The 10132-nt window shown below is 61.7% G+C and overlaps 1 protein-coding gene across 5 annotated transcripts; it reads right to left on the bottom strand.

The window, feature by feature from the left end:
• Nucleotides 1-321: 321 nt before the first annotated feature.
• PLEKHH3 (pleckstrin homology, MyTH4 and FERM domain containing H3) lies at nt 322-9474 on the bottom strand. 5 transcript variants are annotated; one of them, XR_004028996.1, is made up of 13 exons: nt 8832-9474; nt 6792-6847; nt 6372-6451; nt 6080-6271; nt 5836-5993; nt 5613-5733; nt 4524-4830; nt 3797-4004; nt 3432-3568; nt 3011-3143; nt 2381-2814; nt 1868-2059; nt 322-715 (listed from the first exon to the last, which is right to left on the bottom strand). XR_004028996.1 is itself a non-coding variant. In XM_030808269.1 (13 exons), exons 1-13 carry the CDS (start codon nt 8991-8993, stop codon nt 539-541), a joined length of 2382 nt encoding a protein of 793 aa, XP_030664129.1. In that variant the 5' UTR covers nt 8994-9474; the 3' UTR covers nt 322-538. The 5 variants fall into 5 exon arrangements, 3 of the variants coding, with proteins under 3 accessions (XP_030664129.1, XP_030664130.1, XP_030664131.1); XR_004028997.1 differs by having other exon boundaries at nt 3441-3568; XM_030808269.1 differs by having other exon boundaries at nt 2356-2814.
• Nucleotides 9475-10132: the final 658 nt, after the last annotated feature.

Raw genomic sequence — 10132 nt, 5'->3', positions numbered from 1 at the left:
TGCCAGATCTGATGACTCACTGCCCTCCAACCTCAGGGATTCCAGGAGGCCATCTGTATGCCACTCAGTGGAGAAGGGAGGGTGAGTAACTGCCAGCTTCCAGTGAGGCCTGTTTGCCTGCTCCACCCACAAGCCTGTGGCAGCATACTGGCCAGGAGGAGGTTAAGTCTGGAAGGTCAAGGAGGGGGAGGGGGAAGCGCTGTGGTGTCCAGACTTCCCCCAGAGCCTGGTAAAAGCCCAGGGTGTGGGCGTCCCCAGAGGCGGGGCTCTGCATGATGGGGTTCCAACTTGTCCCACTGAATAACACTCCCACAGGAAGGGTTTGTGTAAATAAGAAACCTTTTTTTTTTTTTTTTTTGCTTCTCTTCTACAAATAAATTAAGAAACAAACTAGAAAATTGCCCACACCCATTGTAGCCCTTGGGTGTGGGATGTGCCCTGTCCCTGCAGGGCCAAAAGGGTCCATGTTTCCCTCAAATCTCAGAGCAGTCCTGGCCCAGGCTGCAGGCAGGAGGAAAGTCGTGACCTCCTGGCAGGCTCAGTCCTGCAGCTGCCCCAAGCAGCCAGACTGTCCCTGGGGCTCGTCCAGGCCCGGGCGCTGGCTGGGAGGGGAGGTGTCTGGCAGGTCTTGGCATGGAGGAGAAGAGCTGCTGCAGGGCCTCTCGGGGGAGGGGTTGGCCAAGTAGGCATTCACCAGCTGCATGATCTCTTCCACCTAAGAGAGGGCAGAGGTCAGTATGCAACAGGGGCTGCCAGGTTCTCTTCTTTTTCTCATCCTTTCTCCAGGCTCTAGGGCTCCAGCTTCCCCACCAGGGTCCTACGTGCTCTGGCCCTGCAACCTTTCCTTCCTTATCACCACTCTCTCCTTCTTTTTTTTTTTTTTCTTTTTGGATGGAGTCTCGCTGTGTCTCGCTGTGTCCCCCAGGTTGGAGTGCAGTGGCGTGATCTCAGCTCACTGCAAGCTCCGCCTCCCGGGTTCACGCCATTCTCCTGCCTCAGCCTTCCGAGTAGCTGGAACTACAGGTGCCCGCCAACACGCCCGGCTAATTTTTTGTATTTTTAGTAGAAACGGGGTTTCACCGTGTTAGCCAAGATGGTCTCGATCTCCTGACCCCATGATCCGCCCATCTTGGCCTCCCAAAGTGCTGGGATTACAGGCGTGAACCACCGCACCCGGCCTCTCTCCTTCATTTCTATGTGCCAGTTATACTTGGTTCTTTCTGCTCTTCTAACATTCTGTTGTTGTTGTTGTTGTTGTTGTTGTTGTTGTTGTTGTTGTTGAGACGGAGTCTTGCTCTGTGGCCAGGCTAAAGTGCCTCGGCTCACTGCAACCTCTGCCTGCCGGGTTCATGCAATTCTCCTACCTCAGCTTCCCGAGTAGCTGGGATTACAGGTGTGCGCCACCACCCCCAGCTAATTTTCATATTTTTAGTAGAGATGGGGTTTCACCATGTTGGTCAGGATGGTCTCGATCTCCTGACCTCGTGATCCGCCCGCCTCGGCCTCCCAAAGTGCTGGGATTACAGGCATGAGCCACTGCACCCGGCCGCCTTGCAATTCTTTCTACCTGGAATGCTGTTCCCCCAGGTCTTCCCTGGCTAGCTTAAATGGCACCCTTTTTGAGAACCCTTCCCTGGCTTCCTGTCACATCACTCTTTCCTTTGTAGCATTTCTCACTGTCTTCATAGCCTGGGATTCCTTGTTTATTGTCTGACTCCACTCTAGTGTAAGCTCCTTCAGCTTGTCTGTGATCACTGCTGGATCCCCAGTGCTTAGAGCTCTACCTGGCCCATGTTTGGCGTTCCATAAATGCTTCCTGACATCCCTTCCCTTCTCCCCTCCTCCCACAACTCCTCTTCTCACTCACCTGGGGGCTCTGCAGGAGGAGCTGGCTCTCTCCTACCCTCAAGGCCAGGGTGTGGGGGCCCATTAGTTGGCAGGCGGCCACATGGCCATAGCTGACACTGTGGATGGGCTCTGTCTCCCCCGGCCGGGAGAGGGACATGGCCTTGGCTCCCAAGCCCAGGCACAGCTTCTGTGGAGCACCCCCACCAGGCTCCTGCAGACAGGGGGGCAGAGTCAGGGTGGAAGGAGGAGCCCAGCGTTATTTTTGGTAGGGGGAGATGGGTGTCTGTGAGCAGGAGTTTCCTGATCCCCCTATGATTCACAGCACGTGTGTGGAGGGGGCTAAGGCTCCAGGGATGTGAGGGCCCAAGGGCTGGTGACTCCTGGGGTTTGAGATGAGTAACTGTTCTGGATGTGGGGAATTACGTGACCCTCCGTGGGACCTGTGGCTCTGGGGCAAAGGTGTGGGGCTTGGGCCGCCAGAGTCCCCTTCTCCCTTCTCCCCCTCACCGTGCTCAGCTCCAGAACGTCATACCGAGCAGCGCCGAACCCCGGACACTGCGCCGCCAGGGCCAGGTAGGCGGCCATGGCCTCAGCTCGGCCCATGCCCCGTAGCCGCTTCCAGCCGCCCAGCACGGCAGCTGCCGTGCCGGCGCCGCCTCCTCCCTCGCGGGCAATGCTTCCCGCAGTGCGGCCGGCCCCGCCGCGCCGGGCCCGCTCCGCCCGCCTCTTGGCCGGGCCCGGGCTCCAGAGCGCCCCGGCCAGCAGGGCAGCGGAAGGGGGCGGCCTGGGGGTCGGGCGGGGCGGGTCTTCGCGCGGCGGGGCCGGGGGCGGGAGCAGGCGGTCCAGGCGGGGCAGGGGCACCCGCGGAGAGAAGTCCCGGTGCAGGCTCTGCAGGCGCAGCGCCGCCAGGGCGCGCAGCGTGTCGTCGGGTGGGGGCGGCCGGCCCCGCAGCAGCAGAGCGTGAGCCTGCAGGGGAGGCACCTGGCGTCAGGGCACGAGCGGCGGCGGAACCGTCGCGAAAACGCCTCGCGGAATCTGAGGAGGTCTAGGTTCCAGTCACGCCTCCCGCGGGGCTGCCATAGTGATGAAATGAGACGGCCCAGAAAACCAGGGGTTCAGGTTTGGGGGTCTGTTTGGAGGCGTGAACGCCGGAGAGCCTCACCTGCTCAAAGAGGAAAGGCAGTTCGTGACCGTCTGGGGACAGCCCCTCAGGGTGCAGAGGTCCGTGAAGACGCAGACATAGTCTCCACCCGGAGTCAGGCGAGTCCTCCAACCCAGCTTCCTCCGCGGCCAAGCTGCAGAAGAGGAGCGGACGAAGCGCTAGGGAGAAGCCGGACCCCTACGGCGAGGGCAGCTTGGGGTGGGGGCGGGGCCATATGTTTGGGGCGGGGCCTGGGCGGAGCCGACGGCGGAGGTGATGCTGCAGTCGGACTGCAAACCTGCGGCAGGCAGGTCCATCTGTAAACCAGAGAATACCACAGCGCAGGGCCAGGGACAAGCGCTGGATAATGTCCGCTTAGAGACTGACCTCAGCTGAGAAGTGGGTGGGCTAATAGAGAGCAGGGCTGGGGCTGGACATTTACTTCTCAAACCTGGTGAGCACGTCGGCCACGAGGGTCCCCCCAGCCAGGGCTCGCTCCTGGGCGCCTCGCTGCTCGTACAGCGCGAATGCGTTGCGGCTCCGGGCCAAGCCCAGCCGCCCCACCAGCTCTCGAGCCACCTAGAAGAGGAGGGTGAGGGGAAAGTTAGACCACTCAGGGTTCTTGCCAGGATGCTGGGAGGGGTTGATTCAATTGGAAGGGGTCTCTTAGTCCTGTCACCACCACTCCCTCCCTTACCAAAATAATCTGAGACTCGGGGCAAACCTAGGGTCCAGGAAGCGGGAGAGACAGGCGTGAGAAGCTGGCAGGGAGGGATGGAGGTCATGGGGCCTTTTCTCTGGCCTCACCTCCCCCGCCGTGGTGTGGGAGTCGATGGCCACAGCACAGGCACCAGCCCCCGGACAGTGCACGGTACACAGCAGCTCCTGCCGTTGGCTCAACGCGGAAATCTCCGCCAGCGAGGGCACCAGCTCTCGGCCGCGCGTCCGGCCCAGCGCTTTCCGGATGAAGCGCGCATATTCCGCAAGTTCCGAGTCCGGGAGTGCCTGCTCGGTCCTGGGTTAGGAGGAACCAGGGATCAATACTCCAAGGGCTTTCCTTCTCCCCCTCCCTCTTGCCTTCTTCTCTTACAGTTTATTTTATCTAGCCGATTTCCTCCCCGCCCCAACTCAAGTTCTTTGAAGGGTCTTCTAAATCTGTCCCCAGTGCTTTGCATAGAGCTGAATTACTTTTCAAGTCCCCTGGCAGCTTTCTCCCAACTGCCCCCACCACTTTCGAAAGTCTTCGTGATCTTCCTTCGGCCTGAAATCGAAATCCAGCTACTTTACTACATTTTCCTACGCCCTGGCGCTGGCCTGCATCAGCTGGAGGAAAAGTAGCCTTTTCATAATTCCTCAGCCCAAGGGGGGCGTTTTATTGTAATACATCCGCTCACAACTGAGGATCTTGTATTTCCCACAAAGGCACTGTATGTATTACTAGGTTCTTTACCTACCAAGTCTTTTGCAAAAGACCATTCTCTCCCAGCCCGGTAGCTCCTCGCCTAGGCCGTAACCCCCGCCCCGCCCCTCTCACCTCTCCAAGTGCCCCAGGAGGTGCCCCCGCACAGCTCCCCCAGGTCGGAAGGTGCAGCTCATGCAGGTGAGGAGTTGCCAGTACCGCAGGGCCGCAGGGTCTTGGGTAGCCGGGAGCCCGGGGGGGCCTGCAGGGCCGGAGGTCTGCTTAGCCAGCTGCAGGAAGAGTTCATCCCGGAGCGCGGGCAAGTCCCGGCAGGTTTGGAGCACACCCTGCATCAAGGGCCCAGGGCGCCGCGCCCCCTCCAGCGCCTGCAGCGCCAAGAACAGCCGCACCGCCTCCTCGCGCAGGGGTGCATAGCCCGGACCTGTGGGAGGGTGGGGGCGGAGGGACGGTTTGGAGAGGGGACACAGAGCTGCGCCCTGGGAGGAAGGCATGAACCAGGGGAAGGTCAGAGGGAATATAAGGGGATAGGGTGGCAGGGAGGGGAGGGTACGAACGACAGGAAGAGTGAAGGGAAAGCAGTGGTCCCGCGGAGCCAGACTCTCAACCTCTGCCTCCCGGGAATCCCCTTCCCAATCCCACTAAGCCTGGATTTGGACTTAGGGAGAGGGACGGCCGGGAAGGGCTGTAGATTCACACCCCAGATGCTGTAACTCCATACTGAGGCTCACCACCATAGTCAGAAAACAGGCTGGACTAGGAGTCAGAAAACCGGGGTTCCTCTCCCAGCACCCTTTAATCCTCTAACTTTAGGACCTGGGCCAGTTACTACACCGTTTAGGGAGAAGTACAGTTGGATGAGGCCAGCACGTTCTACAAAAGTGGTAGCTTTTCTACCACTTGTAAAGGTAATATGGCATGGTCTCAAGAGGATAATGAAAAAATAGGAGAGTGTACAAACTCCTGAAGGAACATCAGTAGTCAGAATGAGACCCATAGAGAAGGTGGCCAAAGGGGGCCCTTTTGTGTATGCTGGCTTCCTCTCCTCCACCCTGGCCAGCTTCCAGTTTCACCTTCATCCTTCGAAAAGTGGGGAGCTGGCAGGTCCCTGAAGGATGCTTAGATCCCTGCCAGTTAAGGGATTCAGATTCTTACCTCTGAACCACGCCATCCCATCCAGGGGACTTGGGCCATGGGACCACTCACCTGGGGCGCTGACTCCATAGGGCAGGGGCAGGAGCGGGGCGTACAAGGCTCCACTAGTGTGTCTCAGAATCGGGTTCCTCAGGTAAATGAGGGCAACGGCCTCTGGGTCCCCGCAACTTTCCTAGGGGGCCAGGGAGAGGGTCACCTTGATGGGGAAGGGAGTTCCTCACGAGCCCAGAAAGCTTTGGGGTCCACCACTCTCCTGGCTCTCCCTGGTGTGTACCTGTATGTCCCTGAGCAGTAGCTGGGTGGGGGTCTCCAGGGGTGCCTTGGAGGCGATCACTTCCCGCAATGCCACCCCCCAGCGCTCAGCCTCTGCCTGGCGTGGGGAGCAGAGGCGGACACTGTGTTTCCGACCAGACACAGTCACTGACCACAGACCTGGGGAAAAGAGAGGCCGGGGAGGGCCATTAGGGTCTGCCGGGGCCCCTGCCCAGGAAGGTAGGAGAGTCCCCAAGAGGTCTCACCTGTCTCCTTACGCCTGCGCTCTGGGCCAGTCACTGAGCACAGGCTGGTGAGCACGAGGCTCCCGAGACGCCGCGCCCCTTTCCCGCTGCTGCTGAACTGATCCAGGGAGTCCCGCGTGAGCACAAACCAGGCTCGGCGCGGGGGCAGCCAGGGCCGCGCCCCTCCTCCGCGGGGCTCCCGGTACAGCCAACCTGGGGGCCGGAGAGGGAGGGAAGGGACATCAGTAGGAGACATTAATCCCTAGGGGATTGGGATTGGGGGCCTCCAGAGTGCGCTAAGGGGGGTCTCTACCTTTCACAACGATGTCCGGGTCGTCCTCCGGCAGCCCTTTCTCCGGGATGAGGCTCCAAGTCTCCTCCCAGCTCTGCAGCCTGGGCCAGAGGGGAGGGAGGGTTGGGCCTCCACTCTGCCTCTAGGGGGTTCCTCTGTAGGGGCTCCCCAGACTGCAAGGGTGTCTGCTCCCAAGCTGGGCACCCCTCCCCCAGGCTGTGGGAACCGCTGGGCCATTCTGACCTGGAACCAGAAATAGCCCCAACCCCCCTCTTTCTCCCCGCGCCCCCAGCCGGACCGCCCCCCGGGACCCCAGCCAAACCACAGCGTCCGGCGTAGGGCCTCTCCCTTATTGCACAACCGCTAGGGGAGACAGAGAGGATGGAGGTCCCGGGAACATGCTGGGGTCTCCAGACTGTGGGACATAGGGGCGTAGCTCACCTGTTGGAGCCAGGCCCGCTCCTCACTGGCTGAGTCAGCGTCACTTCCAGGGGACCCTGGGGAGACAGGCGGGGAAGCCCTCAGGGTCAGAGCCCTTCCTGCGCCAGGTTCGTGCCTTCTGCCCTCAGGACAGGGCTGCTCAGGGGATTGAGGAAGGAGTCACAGAGTGGGGTCGTGACTGGGGTGGAGCACGCTGGAGCCGCTGGGCTCGCCCCTCCCGCCGGTCTCAACAGGACAAGCTCTCCAGAACAGCAGGAGCTAAGGAGCCAAGGCTCCTCTCAGTTACCCTTTGAAGATACAATCAAGGGTAGGGTAGGGTGGAAAGAGCACTGGGCAGAGAGTCAGGAGACCTGGGTTCCAATTCCCGCCCCACCACTAACTCACTGTGGAACCTTGGGCAAGTCTCTTCCCGTCTCCGGGCCTTAGTTTCCCCATCTTTGAAACAGGAGAGGTGAGCTCTTTCTGCCAGGCTCCAAGGCACCCTCTCCTCCTCATTTTCCCTTCTTCCACACTGCCTCCCTGGCCAAGGCAGGACAGGTGGTAGGCACAGAGGTGAATGAAGGGCAGAGGGACCCTTTCAGTATAGGGCTTTCTCCAAAAGCGTCTTACATTCTCCCATAGACACTCCTGAGACTCAACGGTGAGCAGAGACCCTGCCCCTTTGCTGGGGCTTAGGAAGGCCGGCCAGACTGAGGAATGGCACACCCTCTGGAGGCAGGTGTAGTTCAGGGTTTTGCCCTCCCCCTCCCCCTCCCCCTCCCTTCCCCCTGTCCTGGAACTTCAACTGTAGACTGGGGTCTGAGAGAGGCCACAAACCCAACCCGGAGGCCAGTCAGGCGGGAACCGTGCCATCCTCATATTGCTCCCAGACTGCTAGAGCCAAGAGGGGGAGGTGGGGGAGGGGGCCAGGGACACCTGTCCCCAGGCTCCGGGAAGGGGGGAGTTGAGGTGGAGCATGAGGGAGGCAATGGCTTGGTAAAGCCGACCCTGCCCAAGCTGGAAGCTTGGGGATGCCTGGGTCCTGCGCCCTTCTTACGTGAACCTCCACCTATTTTCTGGAAGGTCTGAGTGGGGCTGTCAGCCACACCACATGTGGCAGGTACTGACCACCCTCTTAGGCTAACTCCCCTAATCGCAGTGCCCTGCTTCCCTCCCCCCCCCTCTATATTTATCCACTCTCCGCCTCCGCCAGGTGCTGGCGCCGGCCCCGGCGGCGCAGCCCGCCCCACCCGGGCACCGAGCCACTGGGCCTGCTGGGGACCCCTGCGCGGGGGATGGGAGCCTGACCCGGGCCACAGCACACGGGAGTCTGGCCGCCAGTGTGCAGGGGGGATGCGGGAGGAGACGTCAAGGGATGGAGGTCTCCCACACCAATCATGCCTCTATTTCCCCACGGGGAGATTCGACAAAACCAGTCAGCAGCCCAGTGTCCCTCACCATCCATCCCCTCAGGGGTTTCCCAGGAGCCTCACCGGGGAAAGCCGAGAGTTCTGTCCTGAGTGGCAGGGTAATGAGGAGGGGTCCTCAAAGAGCCCCCACCTCCCTCTCCGTGGGGTCCCCTCCACAGACCCCAATCCTGGGATGACTTCTCTCCCTCGTCCAGGTCTCCGCAGCGGGAGCTCTCGCATCTGGCCTCCGCGCTTGCGAACTGGGAGCAGAGGGGGACCCAGGCGTTCGAGCCGCCCAGCCGGCCTCGCCACATTCCTCGGCGCTGGCGGAGGCGGAAGGAGACGGGATGGGACGCGGGCCCAGCGGCGAAGGGAGAGGCAGGGCCAGGTCGGGCCACGCGTGACACCTCCCCTGCCTCAGGGCCCCCAGCAGGTGGACAGCGCCCAGCCTGCAGCGGGAGGCCCACAGGCACATCCCGAGTAGGGCTGCTGCTCCGAGAGCTCCCAGGGGCTTTGGCCCCCAGGCAAAAAACTCTCCCTTGTCCCTAGTTCGCCAAGCGCGCAGCGTGTGGCTGGAGGCTGGAGCGGATCAGCGTGACGGCCGGTTACAGCGAGAGTGATTGAGACGAGGCTCCGAACCCCCGGGACTTACCCTCCCGCCGCCCGCTGGACTCGGGGTCCGCAGCTCAAAGGTTTCCTCGTCCTCGTCCTCGTCCCCGTCCCCGCTAAGCTCGCCGTCCCCGTAGTCCCGGTGCAGAAGAGTGAAGCCTCGACGGCAGCAGAGAAGCCACCACAGTCCCCCGGGGAGAGGCATCCGGGCGAGGAGCTGGGGATGGGGGCGCGGGCAGCCGCGGCCGAGCAGCAGGGGGTCGGAGGAACTGGCGGGGCTCCGACCCGAGCAGGGGAAAGATGAGGTGGGAGGAGCAGAAGGGAGAAGAGGACAGGGAGGAGGCAGTGTCCTGGGCTGGGGTGCAAGGGGACGCTAGCCAGACGCTGAGGGGGGCTCAGTGTCTGGGCCCCCGGATGGGGGAGGGGGAAAAGCGTCCAGGGCCCCGGGAGAGGAGGGAGCAATGTCCGGAGCTGGGAAGTAGTGTCCGTTGGAGTGTCCAGCCCTGTGGGGGGCAGTGTCCGGTGCAGCGTCCGAGGTGGGCAGTTGTCCAAGCTCCAGGGAGGGTCGTGTCCGGTAGGGCGTCCGTTGGCCGGGGCCCGGGCCGCGCGCGCTGCGCTCCCTGCAGCCCCGGGACTGGCACGCTGGGGGCGCGAGCACAGAGCTGGGACCCCGCCCCCCCGGCCCCCTCCCTCCCGGGGGCCCCCCCTCTCTCTTCTTTCTCTCCTCCCTTCTTTACTAGGCAGGGTCCAGGTTTCGTCACAGCCTCCTCTGTCCAATCCCTGAGCCTGGCGCCGGGCGCGGCTACCAATCAGACGGCTGAAACCGCGTTGGGTTGCATCATGTGCCCCTGGCTTGGTGACAGCGGGGAGGGGCGGGGAAACAGGGAGGGAGGGGACGAGGCTATGTTAGCCACGCCCCAGTCTCTGAGGTCGGACGCGGGGTGCTAGTGACGTCACGGAAGCCCGCCTTCAGGCCCTTGTTTTAACTCTTGGCTCACCAACCAACAAATTAAAAACACTGTTGAGGAGCTTTGGCACAGGACAGAGGAAAACCCAACTGCCGCTCTCTGAACCCCTGTGTCGTCTCAGGGTCCCTGAGAAAGGGAAACGCCTTGGCTACTAAGAGTATGTCCAGACCTGCGAGGACACAGCTCTGGAGGTGGCCCTCCACGTCTGGGGAGAAGGAGTCCGGTTTCTCGAGTTTCTCGGTCTGATTCAGCTCTCCCCCACCCTTTTTTTTTTTTCTTCCAGACAGGGTCTCGCTGTGTTGCCCAGGCTGGGGTGCGGTGGAGCCATTATAGCTTACTACAGCCTCGAACTCCTGGGCTCAAGGGATCCTCCCAC

Source organism: Nomascus leucogenys, unplaced genomic scaffold (genome assembly GCF_006542625.1).
Source record: "Nomascus leucogenys isolate Asia unplaced genomic scaffold, Asia_NLE_v1 Super-Scaffold_285, whole genome shotgun sequence".
Lineage (NCBI taxonomy): Eukaryota > Metazoa > Chordata > Mammalia > Primates > Hylobatidae > Nomascus > Nomascus leucogenys.
The sequence above is the reverse complement of the archived record's forward strand: the minus strand, read 5'-3'. Positions and strand labels throughout refer to the sequence as shown.

Excerpts from the sequence above, each read along its gene's own strand:
- PLEKHH3 (XM_030808269.1), bottom strand. The coding sequence starts at position 8,993 with ATGCCTCTCCCCGGGGGACTGTGGTGGCTTCTCTGCTGCCGTCGAGGC. Across the intron at positions 4,831-5,612 it reads CTATGGAGTCAGCGCCCCAG|GTCCGGGCTATGCACCCCTG; the intron begins GTGAGTGGTCCC and ends ACCCTCCCACAG. Across the intron at positions 2,815-3,010 it reads TGCCTTTCCTCTTTGAGCAG|GCTCACGCTCTGCTGCTGCG; the intron begins GTGAGGCTCTCC and ends CCTCCCCTGCAG.